Source organism: Symphalangus syndactylus, chromosome 19 (genome assembly GCF_028878055.3).
Source record: "Symphalangus syndactylus isolate Jambi chromosome 19, NHGRI_mSymSyn1-v2.1_pri, whole genome shotgun sequence".
NCBI classification, from domain to species: domain Eukaryota; kingdom Metazoa; phylum Chordata; class Mammalia; order Primates; family Hylobatidae; genus Symphalangus; species Symphalangus syndactylus.
This window is the reverse complement of record NC_072434.2, coordinates 15,899,192-15,919,336: the sequence shown is the minus strand read 5'-3', so window position 1 is coordinate 15,919,336 and position 20,145 is coordinate 15,899,192. Positions and strand designations below refer to the sequence as shown.

The window sequence follows — 20,145 nt, the reverse complement described above, 5'->3', positions numbered from 1 at the left end:
TACAGGCACATGCCATTGTGCTCAGCTAATTTTTGTATTTTTAGTAGAGACAGGGTTTCACCATGTTGGCCAGGCTGGGCTTAAACTCCTGACCTAAAGTGATCCGCCCGCCTCAGCCTCCCGAAGTGCTGGGGTTACAGGCATGAACCACCGCACTGAGCCATAAATGTTTCTTATTAGATTTAAGATCTGTGTTGATGTTAATGTTGGAGGGGTATAATGGGGAATGTCCAACCCTCTCTTCCATCATGGCCTGAACAAGATGTTCAGGTTAACTCTGGAATGCCTTGGTCGAGAGGAAGGGTCCATTCAGATGGTTGGGGGACCTTAGAATTTTATTTTTGGTTTACAATACCAAAAATATTTATCTGTGAACCATACTCAGAATTTTCCCCATCCAGGCAGTTGGTTATACTGGATAACTGGTATAGCCACAACTGTGAGCTAAAGAAGAGGCACTCCTGCCACAGTGGCTGGGCACAGGTAGGAATTGGGCTTTCTGTTTGTGCAGCTTGCCTGTGCCACCTTGTCCTGCCCATGCTCAATCCCAGATGCTCTACTTCCAGCTTATAATGAATGGTTGCCTGCTTGACCTTATAACCTGATGGGTCTGACAGACTTGGCTCATGATGGGTGATTCTGGCTGCACGATCACTTGATGACCCACTGTCGGGAGCTTTTTCTATCAGGACCTGGTAACATGCCAAGAGTTATATTTCAGAAAGCATACAATCCTCTACTGCAGTGCATGGCCTTGCTTCAGGATCTCAAGGGTATATGGTGTAATTGTCCTGTTGACATTTGCATCTTTTCCTACTGCAACCACCTTCAAATACACTAGGCTCTGCTGGGTCCTAAGGCTCAAGCAACAGGATAATTTCACTGCAGACTAGACCTGCTGTTGAGCACTTTCCTAACATGGGCCCCGCTCAAACCTGGCAATCATTTGTCCCCCCTAGCCTATGGGTTGGAGCAATAACCCCAAGTATGAATTATGCTGCCTCTAGAATCTGAAAAGTCCTATTTAGGTGCTGTACTGCATTCTTTAGAGTGGGATGTGCAATTTGCAATAATTTGACTTTAGTTTGGATGGGATATCTTAGTGTTCCCTGAACCTTGGACCTCTGAAAATTTTATTGATGTGGCAAACACCTGACTCTATTTTTTTATTGTATTTTTTACTTTGGAGCATCATCATACTAATACCTCTTGCTTATCTGGGGGAATTAACATGATGCCATTGATATATTGGATCAATGTCATGTTCTGTGGATATCCAGACGGTCAAGATATTTTCAGACTCTATTATGACATGGGCAAGAGGGTTATCATAGCCCAAAACCTGCAAATGTACACTCCTGACACCTTCCATGTATATGCAAACTGTTTCTGCTAGGAAAGGAAAGAAGGGCCTCTGCTGAATCAGTGACCTCGTTTACTTGAAGCCACATTAATCTGCCCTAGCAAGGATACCACATCTGGTACAATGGCTGCAATAGGAACTAAAATGTGGTGTCTTTTTTTCAGTGGTATACTGTAGTTCTTCAGAATCCTTCTAATTTTTGTAGTAGACAGATAAGAATTTAATGGAAATATCATAGGGATGACCACTCCCATGTCTTTAGCTATTTGAACGGCACTAATTTTCATGTTCCTCTCCCACCCCTGGGAGATATTGTGGTGGTGTTTTTTTCTTTAAATTTGCTTTATTTGCTTTGGGGAGAGGGTGAGATGGGTGGACAGTATCAATTGCTTTCACTTGGTCTTCCTGCATAAGATGGCTCTTACCCCGCAGGTCAAGAACCCAATATAGGGGCTGGGCCAACTACCAATTTTGTCTATTCTGACTATACGTTCAAGGATAATGTAAATGACCACAAACTGGTCTAATAGGAGAGCTATAATTGTTCCAGGTATCAATGTCAACTCAAGCCCTGTGTGCAATAATTTTTGAATTATTGTACCTCTTTTATCAGTGCACAGTTACCTACGTAAATAAACATAGGTCCTCTTGGAGGACTGGCAGATTCATTACTGTGCAAACCTTCCAAGATTTTGTAGCATCTTCACTCCTGGCAACTGGCTTCATCTTCAATTAATGATTACCAGGCTGGAAAACTGTCCTAGGTTTATATATTGGGCAAAGGATTGTGACTTTTTATTGGGCCAAATGCCGTTGGTCCTTTGATCATCTATCCTTAATTTCTTTTGATGGTACAAATAAAGTGTATAATGTTGTTGGCTGCTCATCTGTTTTCACCCCTAAGAATACTATGGTTTAATCTTCATAACCCTCAGCACCCCTGACTGCCTCTCTGACCTTGCAATTCATTATAATGGTTGCATTTATTTAGCTTCTGAGGCATATGAGCAGCTCTCTGACTGCTATGGCTATCAGTGAACCTTTTTCATTAATGAACTTTTTTGTCATCAGCTCCAGCATTTGATGCTGGTTCTCCTCTTTTCAGGGAATTCCTTATAGCTTTGGTAAATATTGTTCCCTCTAGGACTTCCCATGTGGCATAACTACCTGGTGCGTTTTTCAGTGTACACAAATGTCCACTCCAGCACGCTCACTTCCCTGAGTCATTTAATCCCTTCTTATACCATCTGCCATGGCAATCCCAGCATTTCAGTCTGACTTATTGTGGGCCATCACCTTTTCCATGCTTCTAGGAGCATCTTATTATAGTACTTATAACTGCCATAGTCCGCTGGTATAGTACTTTGTCTAACATTCCTGCTGCTCTGCTTTTTTTTTTTTAACTTTCTCATGCAGTGTTTGTGGACCTGACAGTGTTCCCTTTCAGAGAGGTGCTCTGCACCATGTCCTCTTGACTATTTCAGTGTTCAAGTTACCATATTCATTTATCCAATGAGCTCTTTTCTATAATGTTTTAAAATGCAATATTTTCTTCTTGGGCATGGATGGACAGTATCGATTGGGGAGCAATGACTCAGAGATTGTGGATGATATAACATCCTTACAGTTTCTCACAGATGCAAATGTCTACATTTAGCCTGAAAGTGACTATGTGTACTATGAGTATGATATGACCTAAGGCTGAATTCAACCTTCATGCCAAAATAGTTCCTAAACAATGGAAAGTTGAGTGAACTAGTCAATAAGATGAAGGAAAATCTAAGGGCTATATCTCAATCCTTTCTATAGTTGCTCAGCCTGAGGCTTACAGGAGGGCAGCACAAGTGTCTGGGTTTGGCTACGTGCTCTTACAGGCAGCAAGGATGGAAGGACAGAATGAAGCCTCCTACAAACTACACATATTCTGCAATGTGCTACTTTATACACTTTACAAGCTAATGCTCTCTCACTTTTCTGTTTCTCCCTCAAGATTGCAATTTTCCTCCTAAAATTGCCCATGGGCATTATAAACAATCTAGTTCATACAGCCTTTTCAAAGAAGAGGAGATTACATATGAATGTGATAAAGGCTACATTCTGGTCGGACAGGCGAAACTCTCCTGCAGTTATTCACGCTGGTCAGCTCCAGCCCCTCAATGTAAAGGTAACTCCAGCTTCCTTTTCAGCTCAAGATTAAGTGGGTGGACCTGTCCTGAGAGCACTGAGAGCTAAGTTTCTTCCCTGTCAGAGGCAGCATGAAAACATTTGATTTGATTTATATTAAATAATCAATATATGCAAATGGTACCCAATGCAAAAAGTACAAAGGGTACACACAAACATTAATCTCCTCCATTTCTTTCTCCCAATTCATAATTCAGCCTTCTTGGGGCAGCCCATACCTGGTTTCTTGCATATTTCCAGAAATATTCTAAAAGCATCACATTTTATCTTAGTGTACCTGTGGCCTGTGGCAAAGTTTCCATAGAAACTTGCTCTAGTATGAATATAGGCTCCCCTGAGTGAATTCTAAATATGATGAGTGACAGTTATTTCCACCAGAGTCTCGTGCAGGGCAGGCACCACCTGCTATGATATAGATGGTGTGTGTTGGTGTGAGGGGTCAGGGAGGGCGAAGGGGGACTCGTAGTTTGCAGCAGTTGTGGGGACAGGAGGAGTTGAGATCAGGTCTGATTTTTACATGCATAGAAGTTTGCTGTCAACATACATGACTTTGCTGTCAAAAACTTCAGTATTTATTTGCCATCATTGTCTCTTTTGTACACAGGAGAATAATAGTCAAGAAGGAAATTTTTTTTATTATACTTTAAGTTCTGGATTACATGTACAGAACATGCAGTTTTGTTACATATGTATACATGTGCCATGGTGGTTTGCTGCACCCATCAACCTGTCACCTACATTAGGTATTTCTCCTAATGTTATCACTCCCCTAGCCCCCCACCCCCCGACAGGCCCCAGTGTGTGATGTTCCCCTCCCTGTGTCCATGTGTTCTCATTGTTCAACTCCCACTTATGAGTGAGAACATGCAATGTTTGGTTTTCTGATCTTGTGATAACTTGTTGAGAATGATGGTTTCCAGTTTCATCCATGTCCCTGCAAAGGACATGAACTCATCCTTTTTTATGGCCACATAGTATTCCATGGTGTATATGTGCCACAGTTTCTTAATCCAGTCTATCATTGATGGACATTTGGGTTGGTTCCAAGTCTTTGCTATTGTGAATAGTGCCGCAATAAACATACGTGTGCATGTGTCTTTATCATAGAATGATTTATAACCCTTTGGGTATATGCTCAGTAATGGGATTGCTGGGTCAAATGGTAATTCTAGTTCTAGATCCTTGAGGAATTGCCACACTGTTTTCCACAATGGTTGAACTAATTTACACTCCACCAACAGTGTAAAAGCATTCCTATTTTTCCACAACCTCTCCAGCATCTGTTGTTTCCTGACTTTTTAATGATCACCATCCTAACTGGCATGAGATGGTATCTCATTGTGGTTTTGATTTGCATTTCTCTAATGACCAGTGATGATGAGTATTTTTTCATAGGTCTGTTGGCTGCATAAATGTCTGCAAGAAAGAAATTTTTATACTTAGTATCTCGCAGCAATCAAAACTGTGAGTGAGAGTTACCTCGTTAGTTGGGATTCTGGGGTCACATACCTTCTTTTAGAAATAGCCTGTCACGGAAACAACAGATGCTGGAGAGGATGTGGAGAAATAGGAACACTTTTACACTGTTGATCGAGCGTAAATTAGTTCAAACATTGTGGAAGACAGTGTGATGATTCCTCAAGGATCTAGAACTAAAATACCATTTGACCCAGCAATCCCATTACTGGGTATATACGCAAAGGATTATAAATCATTCTACTATAAAGACACATGCACATGTATGTTTATTGCGGCACTGTTCACAGTAGCAAAGACTTGGGACCAACCTAAATGCCCATCAATGATAGACTGAATAAAGAAAATGTGGCACATATACACCATGGAATACTATGCAGCCATAAAAAAGAATGAGTTAATGTCCTTTGCAGGGACATGGATGAAGCTGGAAACCATTATTCTCAGCAAACTAACACAGGAACAGAAAACCAAACACCACATGTTCTCACTCATAGGTGGGAGCTGAACAATGAGAACACATGGACACAGGGAGGGGAACATCACACACTAGGGCCTGTCAGGGGGTGGGGGGCAAGGGGAGGGATAGCATTAGGAGAAATGCCTAATGTAGATGACAGGTTGATGGGTGCAGTAAACCACCATGGCACATGTATACCTATGTAACAAACCTGTAGATTCTGCACATGTATCCCAGAACTTAAAGTGTAATAAAAAAAGAAATATGCTGTCATATTATATGAAAACGTTATTACTTTGAGCAAGTGTCTTAACATATCTCAACTGTCTCTTAGATAAAATGGGAATAATAACAGTGCTCATTTCATAGGGCTGCCAGGAGACTTAAATGATAGCAACATAAAGTGCTTAGCAGAAGTCTGATAGGTAGTCATACTCAATAAAATGCTAATATGATTGTTTTCAAATGAAGAGAAAGATAGAACAATTAGCAGAACTAAATACAGTTCATTCTTATTATCTGAGACTGTTATCATGTCCTTCTTCATAGATTTACAGATTTCTTAAAAATATGTTTCCATTACAGCTCTGTGTCTGAAACCAGAATTAGTGAATGGAAGGTTGTCTGTGGATAAGAATCAGTATGTTGAGTCTGCAAATGTCACCATCCAATGTGATTCTGGCTATGGTGTGGTTGGTCCCCAAAGTATCACTTGCTCTGAGAACAGAACCTGGTACCCAGAGGTGCCCAGGTGTGAGTGGGTAAGTGGCACAATTCAAGGAAGTTCTGTGCTGTCAACCCCTCCACCTCCCAGGTTTACACAATTCTCAGTACCACTCCACAATGGTGAAATCTGACTTGTCAGGATTCACTTCTGAGCTACTCCCACTCAAAGAAACTCTTTTTGTCTTGAAGCAGTCTGGTAAGTTAGGGGTGGCAAGTTCTCCTGTTCTCACTTGAGAACAGGAAAAACTGAGCCCTTACAGAGCGGGGTTTCATAGACCCGGTAGTACTGATTCCTAGCTTAACTTTTGCTAAGCTATATAATACATTGTTGTTCCATTTCTGGATGGTCAGCAAAAACAGCCTCTGTTACCATGGGGGCCTTCTGGACAGCTGTCTCAGAACAGATCCATGTTCCCCTGGGGAAGACTGTGGTGGGACCCAAGTGATTTCTTGTTTTCCCAGCCTCAACCACCAGTCTGAGATTGGTCTTGGTTCAATCCTGTAGTCCTTCCACTGTCAGGATCCACCCTCCTTCATGATTAGAAGAGAAGTTTCTCAATCACACCCACCACTTATATCTCTTTTAGGAGACCCCTGAAGGCTGTGAACAAGTGCTCGCAGGCAAAAGACTCATGCAGTGTCTCCCAAACCCAGAGGATGTGAAAATGGCCCTGGAGGTATATAAGCTATCTCTGGAAATTGAACAACTGGAACTACAGAGAGACAGGGCAAGACAATCCACTTTGGATGAAGAACTATAATTTTCCTCAAAAGAAGGAGGAAAAGGTGTCTTGCTGGCTTGCCTCTTGCAATTCAATACAGATCAGTTTAGCAAATCTACTGTCAATTTGGCAGTGATATTCATCATAATAAATATCTAGAAATGATAATTTGCTAAAGTTTAGTGCTTTGAGATTGTGAAATTATTAATCATCCTCTGTGTGGCTCATGTTTTTGCTTTTCAAGACACAAAACACAAATTTTTTTTTCAATTAAAAATGTACGTATAAAAAACTATTTTGTCTTTGTGATCATTTAACTCTGTGAAATAAGCGTCCTTAAAAAACCCATAATATAAAGTTAATACATTTGTTTTACTGTTTGGGCCACAAGTAATAGGTACTTGGGTTTTTTTTTTTTTTTTTTTTTTTTTGAGACAGACTCTTGCTCTGCTGCCCAGGCTGGAGTGCTGCAGTGGCACGATCTTGGCTCACTGCAACCTCCACCTCCTAGGTTTACACAATTCTCCCACCTCAGCCTCCTGAGTAGCTGGGATTACAGGTGTGTGCCATCATGCCCAGCTAATTTTTATATTTTTAGTAGAGACGGCGTTTCACCACGTTGGCTGGGTTGGTCTCAAACTCCTGATCTCAAGTGATCTGCCCACCTCGGCCTCCCGAAGTGCTGGGATTACAGGTATGAACCACCATGCCTGGCCATACTTGGGTTCTTATCGTGGACAGACTGCCTTTACTCCACAGTTTCATGTGTGCACAGCACTCATGTCCTCCCTTGTGAGGTTAAATGTCAACACACCCCCAAAGCCTCATCCATTCTCCTGTTCTGGGGTAGTCATGCCTTCCCCTAAGCCCCTGTGCACGTTGTCTCTTTGACTCATGCCACATCTCCACTATTGCCTTCCATGAAGGAAGTTTACTTTTGTGTCTGACTTCCTCATTCCAACCCCAGAGAAGGAACTTTGTAAGACAGATGAAGATGAAGCCCACATGCCAGTCCTCTGCACATTCTCAAGTCTTCTATCTGATTTGGTCACCATTTTCCTTAATATTAAGTAAAACAGATTGAGCAACTGCCCCACACAGGAAGAGATACCCCATATCAAACTTCCTTATATCTTTGGGTACTCTAGGAACTTTTATTCCTTTAAGTCATCACTTTTTCTGACTCTTGCTTCCTGTGCAGTCTCTTTCTCACTCTTATCCCAGCTCCTCTGGCTGTCTTTTCTCTCCCTGCACACAGAACTCTGGCCTTTTGAACACTGGCCTTTTTGGCTTAATTTTCCCAAAATTATGTGAAGGAAATGGCATTATGGCAGGCTTTCACTGAACTTTAGACGTAACAGAGGAGGTGGCGCTGTTGGAGAAACCCACTGCTATAATTTGAATGTTTGTCCCCTCCAAACTCATGTTGAAAGTAAATCCTCAATGTGGAACTATTGAAAGGTGGGATTTTTAAGAGGTGACTGGTTCATGGGGGTTCTGTCCTGATGAATGGATTAAACCATTCATAGATGAATATTTCGTGTGCTAATGAGAAGAATGCGTTTTCGCAGCTGTTATCACGAAAGTGGGACTGGTGGCTTTATAAGAAGAGGAAGAGAGACCTGAGTTAGTATGCTCAGCCCCCTTGCCATGTAATGCCCTGTGCCACCTTGGGACCTTGCAGAGTCCCCACCAAGAAGATCCTCACCAGATGCCGAGCCGTGGCCTTGGATTTCCCAGCCTTGAGAATTGTAAAAAATAATTTTTTTGTTTATAAATTACCCAGTTTCAGGTGTTCTGTTATAAGCAACAGAAAATAGACTAAGACACCCACTTAACATCAAACATATCTATCCATGATCTTCAAAGCCATTACCTACTAGGCTACTAGGCATTTCTTGGTTTAATGTTTATTTTTGAATTTCCCCTGATACAGGAATTTGTGAGCAACTAGTTTCCCTGAAAGGTGGTTCCAGAAAACACTGTGAGTGAGTGGGCAGTAAGATGAAGAAGGGAATAAAGCCCATGAGGGAACATTGTTGAGGGGGTTATTTCATTGCCAGCTGGGACTCAATCATGCTGGAAGCATCTGAGAGCATGTAGAACCCAACTCTGAGTTGTCCTCCTCAGGATGAAGACCTGGGTATTTTTCTGCCTATTCTCTTCTCTCACTGGTGAAGTTTGGCTCCAGTAGCAATGGCTCCCAGACCCAAGGGATCTACACTGTTGGCTGGCTGAGAAGGCTCTAAGGATGGGGCTCACCATCAGTCAGAGAGACATGGGTAGCCAATGGCACCTATGGGACCATTTGCAGTAAGCTCTAGAGTAGGTCAAGGCCATATGGCCAGGATACAGATGGACTCTTCTACAGTTGCCTTTTCTGTATGGTCCCATCTGTTGACTAAGCAGTATGGCATTGGCCAGTCTCTACTGGCTTACAGAAATATCACTAACTTTTTTGTATTAATGCTGAATCTTGCAACTTTACTGAATTCATTTATCAATTCTAAGAGTTTTTTGATGGAGTCTTTATGTTTTCCTAAATATAAGATAGCGTCATCTACAAACAGGGACATTTTGACTTCTTCCTTTCCAATCTGAATGCCCTTTTATCCCCTTTTGCTTGTCTAATTGCTCAGACTAGGATTTCCAGTACTATGTTGAATAAAAGTGGTGAAACTTGGCGTCTTTGTTTTGTTCTAGATCTTAGAAGAAAGGCTTTCAACTTTTCCCTATTTAGTATGGTATTAGCTGTGGGTTTGTGACTTAATGGGCTTTTTTGTTTTTAGGTACTTGGTATACTTTTGATTTCTAAAAATTTGCTGTGACTTGTTTTACGGCCTAACATAGAGTCTATCCTGGGGAATATTTCATGTGGTAATGAGAAAATGTGTTTCTGCAGCTGTTAGATGAAATGTTCTGTAAATATCAATTTGTTCCATTTGGTATAGCGTGTAGTTTAACTCCAAAGTTTGTCGATTTACTGTCTGGATTATCTGTTTATTGCTGAAAGTGGGGTGTTGAAATCTTCTAGTGTTATTCTATTGCAGTCAATTTCTCTCTTTAAGTCTATTAATATTTGCTTTATATATTTAGGTGCTCTGGTGTGGAGGGTATATACATACATACACAAACACAATTGTTATATCCTCTTGCCATATTGACTTCTTTATCATTACATTTATTACAAAATAATCTTTTAAAAAATCGTTTTTGATTTGAAGTCTATTTTATCTAAGTATATCTACTCCTGCTTTTTTTGGGTTGTTTCGCATTGGTTACTTTCTTCATCCTTTCACCTTTAGTGTATGCATGTCTTTATAGGTGAAATGAGCTTCTTGAGCACAGCATATAGCTGAGTCTTGTTTTTTAAAGTCCATTCTGCCACTCTATGTCTTTTAATAGGATAATTTAACCCATTTACACTCAAGATTATAACTGATAGCTAAAGATGTACTATTACCATTTTATTGCTTATTTTCTGGGGTTTTTTTTTGAGTCTTTCTTTGTTCCTCTCTTACTCTTTTCTTTCATAGTTAAATCTTTGTCTCTAGTAGTACCTTTTGATTTCATGCTATTTATTTATTTTTAATTTATTTTTAAATTTTATTCTATTTTAAGTTCTGGGTTACATGTGCAGGACATACAAGTTTGTTACACATGTAAATGTGTGCCATTGTGGTTTGCTGCACCTATCAACCCATCACCTAGGTATTTTTTTTCACTGCTAAAATATTTTATTTAAAAATGTACCACAGTGAATGGATGTATCCATACTGGTTTTTATAAATGTACACACGCACATCCATATATTTGACAAAGTATATATATGTACTGGCTAAAGACCTATCCAAAAGAGGAAACATTTCTAGAAAGTTCATGTGTTTATACTTCATTTGACAATTAAAACTTACTTATTTGAACTGAAGTTTCAGATGCTTAGCAATGACTAATAATACCAATGCCTGTCAATAATGACAACTAAACTGAGAACTGTAAATTTCACTCTGTGCCTTGGGTCAAACTTTTCAATAATGGAATCCTAAATAAGTAACAGTTATTCCTATAATGGGGTATATATTCAGAAGGAATAAATATCTGCCACTATTACCAAAAGACTGTTCTCCATAGAACTCAAAAAAGTATTATGCCACAATACATCATTTGTATTTAAAAAGGATCTCTTGTTTAGATGCCACTGCAGATTTCTGCTTTTACTAAACAGAAAGGCAGCACCCCATTTCTTTCTTGTAAAGGAGGAAAGTCTTTTATAAAAAACTCTTTGAAGAAGTTTTGATAGTTACGTTCAGAGTCAAACACAGCAGCACTTTATTAACAAGGACAGAGTAATATAATCACAAGGAAATACTTGTAAGTCTAAATTAAATGATACCTTGGACAGCATAAAATGAATACTAACAAGGGCAGGCATCTCAATGTGTCTGTCTCACAACTGTTCAATGTGAAAGTAATTTGTAAGTGAGGAAAGACAAGAGCAACATTTACATCACAAATTGACTGTAAAATACTTCATTACTTTGAGAAAAGTAATCAATGGTCAAAATCCATAACCAGAAGGAGATACCATTTGACTATCTATCAATGCGCCAAACAGACCTGTTAGATTTTAATACTGCCTGGTATGGAACTCAGATACTGATTTCCTCTCTATGTAGGAAGCCAATGTTCATGTTCTTGATAATAGTCCTTAATCTTTCTGATTGAGGCAGTCCAAACCCATCTGACCTCAGGACACTAGGTCTAATAGTCAACTTCTTACATTGATATATTTTCCTAGAGTTCTTTCATGGTGCTGTATCAGCATGTTACCATAATCTGAAAATGACATGGGGCACAAAGGAGATATATATATATATATATATATATATATGGAGATATATATATATATATATGTATATATATATGTGTATATATATATATGTATATATATGTGTGTATATATATATATATACACATATATATATACATATATATACACATATATATATATATATGAAAAGTATCCCATATTCCAGTATCACATGACAAAAAATTTATGGTTAAATTATTTAAGACATTTACTTTATTTTTCTTGTGGCCATCCATTTAATTAAGTGAAGAACATCAGTGTATTAAGAAGGTCCCTCTTTATCACATGATATTTCTAAGCAGATATTTAGGAATGCTCAGAAGATTCCACTTTCAGTTTCCTAAGGCTTCCTAAGACATAATTTAAAGTGGGACTTGAACAGAAACAAGTATCTTCAGACTCTAGCTGAAATCATAGAAATAGTTTCTGTTTAAATCCTGGGAAACCTTAGATAAGGTAGGTGAAACTGAAAAAAGATCGAATCAGCACACACAGATAAAGGATACAACAGATACCAAGATGGGTAAATGCCCAATTATTTTCAGTCCTCATAATCTGTACAAAGCTATGAGGCAACCAGTAGGCCATATCTCACTAGGCAGACTTTGAGGAAGATGTTTCCCTATTTGAAACACAAGAAATTATGAAAACATGGAGATGAAGAGGGAGCAGTTCTGTGCTTCTTGCTGTGTTACCTTTATTATATTCCTAGTGTCACTGAGACTAGTTTAAAAACAGCCTGCAACAAGAATATTCTCATCACCAGCCACCTTTTCCACCTTTCTTCTTTTTCTGTTGCTGTTTCTTTTTTGTGCTGGAGCCCCTGCAGGTTTCTGGCCCATCACCTAGGTATTAAGCCCTGTATGCATTAGCTATTTATCCTGGTGCTCTCCCTCTGCCTGCCCCCTAACAGGCCCCAGTGTGTGTTGTTCCCCTCTCTGTGTCCATGCGTATATGTTCTTATTGTGTAGCTCCCACTTATAAGTGAGAACATGTGGTGTTTGGTTTTCTGTTCCTGTGTTAGTTTGCTGAGGATAATGGCTTCCAGCTCCATCCATGTCCCTGCAAAGGACATGATCTCATTCCTCATTGTGGTTGCATAGTATTCCATGGTGTATATGTACTACATTTTCTTTATCCAGTCTATCATCGATGGGCATTTGGGTTGATTCCATGTCTTTGCTATTGTGAATAGTGCTGCAATGAACATACACATGCACGTATTTTTATAACAGAGTGATTTATATTCCTTTGGGTATATACTCAGTAATGAGATGGTTGTGTCAAATGGTATTTCTGGTTCTAGGTCTTTGACGAATCACCACACTATCTTCCACAGTGGTTGACATTTATTTTTTAATGTATCTACTGTAAGTTTTTGTGTGTGCTTTCCCTAAGGTTTATAAAAAATTTTATAGTCATAACAGGTTATTTTAAACTGACAATTTAACTTTGATCACAAAGAAAAGAATGAAAGCAAAAACAAACTCTTCTTTAACATCACTCCTCCCCACACTTTGACGTCTCTATGTGCATCTTTTTATATTGCCTATCTCTATTGTTGTAGTTATTATCTGTAAGTTTGTTTTATAGTCTTCATGCTAAAGATATAAGTGGTTGAGTTTCTACAGTTACATTATTCTAAATCTGTCTGTAAACTAACTTTTAACAATATGTTTTATACCTCCAGATGTTTTCTTCTAATACGTTAGTGTTCTTTTCTTTCAGACTGAAGAGCTCTCTTTAACATTTCCCTTAAAACAAATCTGGTCTTCATGAATTCCCTCAAAATTTGTTTGTCCAGGTAAGTCTTTATCTCTCATTCATATTTAAAGTTAGCTTTGCTGGGTACTAATATTCGTGTTGGACTTTTTTCCTTTAGTACTTTGAATATATCCTTCCACTCTCTCTCGGCCTACAGAGTTTCTGCTGAGAAATCTAAAAGCTGTATCGGGGCTCTGTTTAATGCGACATATTTCTTTTCTCTTGCTGTTTTCAGTATTCTATGTCTGATATTTCATAATTTCATTATGCTGTACCTTAGGGAAGAATTCCTCTTTGGGTTGAAGTGGATTGGTGACCTCTGAGCTCCATTCATAGATGAGCTCTGAGCTCCATGTACCTAAATGCTACAACCTTTCTCCAGATTTGGGGATTTTCAGCCATTATTTTCTTAAATATTCTTTCTAGGCCTTTTTGTCTCTTGTCTCCTTGCACTCTCCTATTATGCAGAGGTTTGTTTGATAGAGTCCCATAATTCTCATAGGCCTTTTTTACTGCATTTTATTCTTTTTCCTTTTTGCCCTCTGATTGGTTAATTTCATATGTTTTGTCTTTGAGCTTGCTGAATCTTTTTTTTTTTTTTCTGTCACTCAGGCTAGAGTGCAGTGGTGCAACCATAGGTCACTGTAACCTTGAACCCTGGAGCTTAAACCACTCTCCCATCTCAGCCTCCTGAGGAGCTAGGACTATAGGCATGCACTACCATGCCTGGCTTTTTTAAGAGACAAGGAGTCTTATTATATTGCCCAGGCTGGTCTCAGACTCCTGGTCTCAAGCAATCCTCTTAACTTGGCCTCCCAAAGTGCTGGGATTATAGGCATAAGGCACTGTGTTAGGGCCCAGGCTTGCTGATTCTTTCCTTTGTTTGAGCAGGTCTGCTGCTGAAGTTTTCTGTTGGGTTTTTCAGTTCAGTTATTGCATTCTTTATTTCTAGAATTTTGATTTGGTTTTTAAAAGTTGTTCCTAGGCTGGGCATGGTGGCTTATGCCTGTAATCCCAGTGCTTTGAGAGGCCAAAGGGAGAGGATGGCTTGAGCCCAGGAGTTTGAGACCAGCCTGAGCAATACAGGGAGATCCTGTCTCCACAAAAAAATTAAAAATTAGCCAGGCATTCTGGCATGTGCCTGTAGCAGTCACTTGGGAGGCTGACGCTGAAGGATCACTTGAGACCAGAAATTCAAGACGGCATTGAGCTATGATCATACCACTGCACTCCAAGCTGGGTGAAAAAGTGAGCCCCCCATCTCTAAAAAACAAACATCAAATAAAAATTGTTCTTATTTCTTTGTCAAATTTCTTATTTTGTTTCTGGATTGTTTTATAAATTTTATTTAATTTTCTATCCATATTTTTTGTGATTTCCTGAATTTTTAAAAGAGGGTTATTATTAATTATTTCTCAGGCAGTTCACAGATCTTTAATTCTTCAGGGTCTATTACCAGAGCTTTGTTGGTTTTTTTCCCTTATTTTTTTTCAGCCCTGTGTCTTTACATTGATGCCTGTGCATTCAAAGAGATGGCCACCTCTTCCAACTTTTGTAGGTGTTCTTTGGTGATGTTAGAGTTTTATTACTTAACATTAGAACTTTATTTGCTGGCCTGTAGTTGCTTCCCATTCTGGGAAGGATTTATATTGAGCACCAGAACTTAAACACTTCCCTGGAACTAACTCACCACCCTTTCACTGTTTCCCAATCTGGGGAAGACTTATTGTGAGTACCAGAACTTATAGCTCACACAGGAACTTAAACACAGACCTGCAGTGGTTTCCAGGTCTGGGGAAGACTTAAGAGAGCATCAGAACTTCATCACTGACCTTTCAGTTGCTTCCAGGTCAGGGGAAAGTTCCGTGTAAGCATCCGGGCCGTGTGGGAAATCTGACCAGGGACTCAGGCCTTCCCATAGATTGTGTCCCATGAAGCACTATGGCACTATCCAGTCTCCTCTGTGTGATGCCCAGCTGATTTAAATGTGGAGTAGCCACCAAGATCCACATGCCAGTCCCCGTGATAAGCACCTTTTCCCCCCCCGACTTGTCTTCAATTCACCCCAGGTGGTTCAGTCCTCCTGGCATTCCCAGTGCTTCCTGTGGGACAGGACTGCCGTGGGTTCTCATGAAAATTCCCAGACCAGTGGGGAGATAGAACGTCCACTTCCAGTTCCCTCCTTCCACCTTGGAAACTGTGGGTCCAGGGAAGTTCTCTGTGAGTGGCGGTTATGCCAGCTTAGGGGAGAGGGTGGCACAGTCTAAAATGGCCATTTCTGTTACCAGTTGTGGTTTTGTTGTAGGGGCTTTCTCCTCTTCTCTCTCGGGTTCTGGTGAATTCAAGGTGGTGTTCTTGTCTTTGAATAGTTACTAGTTGTACTTTTGTTGGGAGGAGTGGTGCTGACGATCTTCTATTCCACCAACCATAAATGAACTAATTTCATAAATAAAATTAAAATTTCCACTATCCAGAAAGTCACTTTCCACACCATTTTATGAGTGGATAAGAATGGGTAATTATGTATGCTTATATTTTCATGTTATTAACATGCTTAAACAAAGAGTTATCCACCCCAAGTCTCAGTCTTTAAGAGTACAGAAGAAATAGTTGAGGTTTTTAAATATTAGCCCTTTATTTTTCCTTTCTTACCATTCTTTACTAATATAAAGGAGTAGTGTTGACTTATTTTCACAGAGATTTAAATTATCCTTCCATTCTTTAATTTATCCTTTTATTTAAATCCCTTTTAAAAATTATTTAAAATAAATACATATATATTCTTACAAATATTAGAACAATAAAGGGAGGTATAGAGAGCTTACCTCCATTATATTATCCATTTTTCTCTTTCCATTTTAAATTTAAATTTCACATTTAAGATTTTAGTACATAATCCCATAAATTATAAACCATGTTAGAAATGCATCTGTTTCTTGACCTATCAACTTTATCTTTAAAATTAATATATATTCATGTTTAACAAATTAGCATATTATCTGGTGCACACAGTTCCCTTTCCCTACTCCCAGAGAACCACTGTCATATCTTGCAACATTTTTTTCCTGATGTTTATGTTCATATTTTAAGATAATATGTTTTTTCTGTTTTTCTTAAATTACTCATTTTAGCTGTTATCTATTGATTACAGACATATATTTAATCATCTTCTAATATACCACCTGCTTTTCCTTTTGTTTCAATATAATTATTGCATAATTTTGGTTACATCAATAATAACTTTCACATGTTACGACTATGCAGTATACCAAATAGTGTTTTGTGAGTATGTTTCCTTGCTTTTATTTCAATACGTTGTCTATAATGTCCTTTTCCAGTAGTTTGTTTGCTTGCTTGTTTTGTTTTCTATTATTTCTATTTACATTTCCTCCTAAATGCTCCAAGAGATTTTTAGTCTACCAGATGTATTCCAAATGTTGAGCTATCATATGCTTTATCAATTCCTTTCTTATTCTCGTGTGTCTTTCTCCCAAAGCCCTAGAAACAGACCTTGAAACAAGAATTAAAGTGTAGGTAATTTGTTTAGGAGGTACAGGAAACACCAAGAGAGAAAGGCAGTGAGATTTGGAAGGAAAGTCAACCAAAAAGGATATGTTAGCAAGCTAGTTAGGATGACCACAGCCTCATCCCAAGGGAAACTGGTAAAGATGGTGAACTCGCACCTCAGAGTAATCATAGCTAAGGGTAGGGAGCTGGGATATTTATACATACTTCCATCAGTTGTTAATTGAGGTCTGCTTCTGCAAGGTGATATCTTCAGTTTATCCTGCTAATTGCAAATCAGAGTAGCCTTCCATGGTTGTGGAAAAAGCCTGGGTAAAAGGAAACAGATATAGGCAGTTGGAAGTTGTTCAGAGTGCGCTGAAGTGGCAGGGCCCTGGTGATACTGACAGGACATTGACAGGGCCTGCTACACACTACAACAAGCAATGGATATTCTCAAATCTGTAGACTCGCCTTCCTGCCCTGTCTTTACTTCGTTGACTCATGTTCTCTTTCTTATTTCCTCATTTTATCGGAGCACATCCTCCAGGAACTGCCAAAGATATGATGTATAGGAAGTAAGCTATTGAGTGAACTCCTATATTCTTGAAACTGTCATTATTTTCACACTCGATTGATAGTTTGGCTGGGTGTAGCAGGGTGGGTAAAGTGTAATTTTCCCTCTCATTTTAAAGGAATTTATCTACTGTTTCAATATATTCCATACAGCTATTGAGAAGTCAGAAGACAGCCTGATTTCTGACCTGATTTTTCCTCAACGCTGGAAGCTTTTAGGATACAATCTTTACTCATGGTGTTCTAAAATATCACATTGGTATACTTTACTGTATGATTTATTTTTATTTTTCATGCTAATTCTTGATGGGCTCTTTCACTGTATAAACTCATGTTCTTTTATTCTGAGAAATTTTCTTAGAAAATGTTTTCAGTAACATTTCTTCACTGTTTTCTCTTTTCATGGAAACCAAAATCATTTGATACTGGACCTCCTTGTTAATTATTGGATTTAGTTATGTTTTCTGCCTTCACTCTTACCTTCAATTCTCCAAACACTTTTTTGGAGATTTCCTTGACTTCATTTTTTTTTTTTCTGAATTTTTCAATTTCTTTTAAGAACACTTTCTAACATTTTCCAAAGAATTTTAAAAAATTGTTTTCTGTTTAAAAAAAAATAGTAATCCTGTTCTTTCCACCTAGATTCATTATTGTCTCTACGGAGCTATTTTGCAATAGAGAAGTATGATTTTGCTCCCTGCAAACCTCTGTTAATGATCATTGGTCAGCAGTTGTTCTTTAAGAGGAAGGCCTAAATAATCTCATTTAAAGTTCTGTGTATGTGAACAAATTTTGCTGGCAGCAGGCTTACTTGCAGCATGATGGGACAGTAAGGCATTTTAAATTAACTTGTGGCTATAACAGAGAGTGTTAATTGTTTCCCTGTATTAACTTCTATTTTCACGTTAAGTAATAGAATCCTTCTACCATTTCAGCAGGGCACAGGGTTGCTCAACTAGTCCCTCCCTTGGAGCAACCTCCCAAAAAATGCAACATGCTTGTCACCTTCTTAAAAAGGAAGCTTCTTGCTCTCCTCTTCCTCTTCCATACTCTTGAGGGCTGAAATGCTGGTAGGGTGCCTGAGAGCCAGCTTCTGCCTTTTTGAGAAGGACAGCATCCTAAGGGATATTAAAGCAACAAGGAGAAAAGGCCCTAGTCCCTAGTTGACCATGTTGAGCAGTACTGCCTTCCATCCTGAATGGGTTTTTGCCTCCAAACTGTTTTTGAAAGAAAAATAAAGTTCTACCTGCTCTGAGCCATTGAGTTTTTGGTTGTCCTATCTCATGACAAGTATAGGACAATGAATATCCAAATACTGATGTTTATAGGTGTTTTTTTGTTGCTGTCCACTTGCTCCAGAGAAGGAACTTCTGTTTTTTTTTTTTGCCTGTTTACAACTTGAGTTTACAACTTAAATTTCTCCCATGCAAGATGAGGCAATTACTGCTTCTGTACTTTTTAAAATTCTGTTTCTCCCTCTGTTCCTCAGGCTATTTCCATCACCACATTACTTTTGCACTATCAACATCGAGAGAACTTTCTTTCCTGAAATGATTGCTCCTATCCCTAAAAGACACAGCAGTTGCATTTGTCTGCTTGCTTTAAGTTAAATGTTTTTCTTTACACTATGACTAACTAGTTCATATATTTCCTTCAGAAGTTCACCCACAGTGGTGCTGAATAATTACACCAGGAGTAAAAAATGTATAGGCTATTTGGAATGTGAATCTGGTGCTAAAGTTTAGTTGAGCCTGAGAAAAGTCAACTACGAAACCCCTGCTGCCAAACATCCTTCTTTGACCACAAGAAAATAAGTTAAAACAAAGTGAATTCTTTCTATTCCAGATTTAATAACTGTGGGGAGAAAGCAATTGGTAAGCTAGAGGCTGTGCCATAAAAAAGTTATAACTAAAGAGTGACTATTTTGATTCCATTACAATTTTATATTTATGGGCAGTAAAAAAAGGGGGATGCTATTTTCTAATATTTCTCTGAATTTAGGAATTACCCTTCCTTGTGCTGTTTCTGCCAATTTTAACCAATAAGTGACCTTCTGATACTGAGTCTATTTGCATATTTAGGGATATAGTGAATTCTCCTTTATTTAAAAAATAATACTCTTTATTCAAAATGTAAATACATTGAATAGATTATGTAATTAAAAATTATTTCCATAAAATTATTTTCCCTCAGAAACTTTATATGCCATCTATCTCAATACCAAGTAGAAGCTTATTACAATTTTTAGATTATCCCAAAATGTCTGAGTGTCAGCCTGGGTCCAATCAGGAGATAGAAACCATACAATGATTTAAATAGACAAAATTTAATATACAGAATTACTAAACTCTGATAAAAAAGTAATTATAAAATTTAAGAAAACTCTGTATGGTATTCTAGGGCTGAGGCAAGGTACTCAAGGGAGACAAACTGCAATGAGGTGCCCCTTCCCAAGGCTGGGGTTTAGGCTTCATTTAAAAAGGTATAGTAGCAATCCACT

General features: G+C 38.7%; 2 protein-coding genes across 2 annotated transcripts in view; both read left to right on the top strand.

The window, feature by feature from the left end:
• C4BPA (complement component 4 binding protein alpha) overlaps nt 1-7,226 on the top strand; it is a 43,473-nt gene extending 36,247 nt beyond the window's left edge. Inside the window, exons 10-12 of the mRNA XM_055234379.1 lie at nt 3,354-3,527; nt 6,069-6,244; nt 6,797-7,226. Coding sequence (XP_055090354.1) covers nt 3,354-3,527; nt 6,069-6,244; nt 6,797-6,970 — 524 coding nt within the window. The 3' untranslated portion in view covers nt 6,971-7,226. The remainder of the gene's footprint in view (nt 1-3,353; nt 3,528-6,068; nt 6,245-6,796) is intronic.
• Nucleotides 7,227-15,097: 7,871 nt separating this feature from the next.
• The window catches only part of LOC129458816 (zona pellucida sperm-binding protein 3 receptor-like), a 31,294-nt gene continuing 26,246 nt past the window's right edge, over nt 15,098-20,145 (top strand). Inside the window, 2 exon segments of the mRNA XM_055235095.2 lie at nt 15,098-15,119; nt 15,710-15,785. Coding sequence (XP_055091070.1) covers nt 15,098-15,119; nt 15,710-15,785 — 98 coding nt within the window.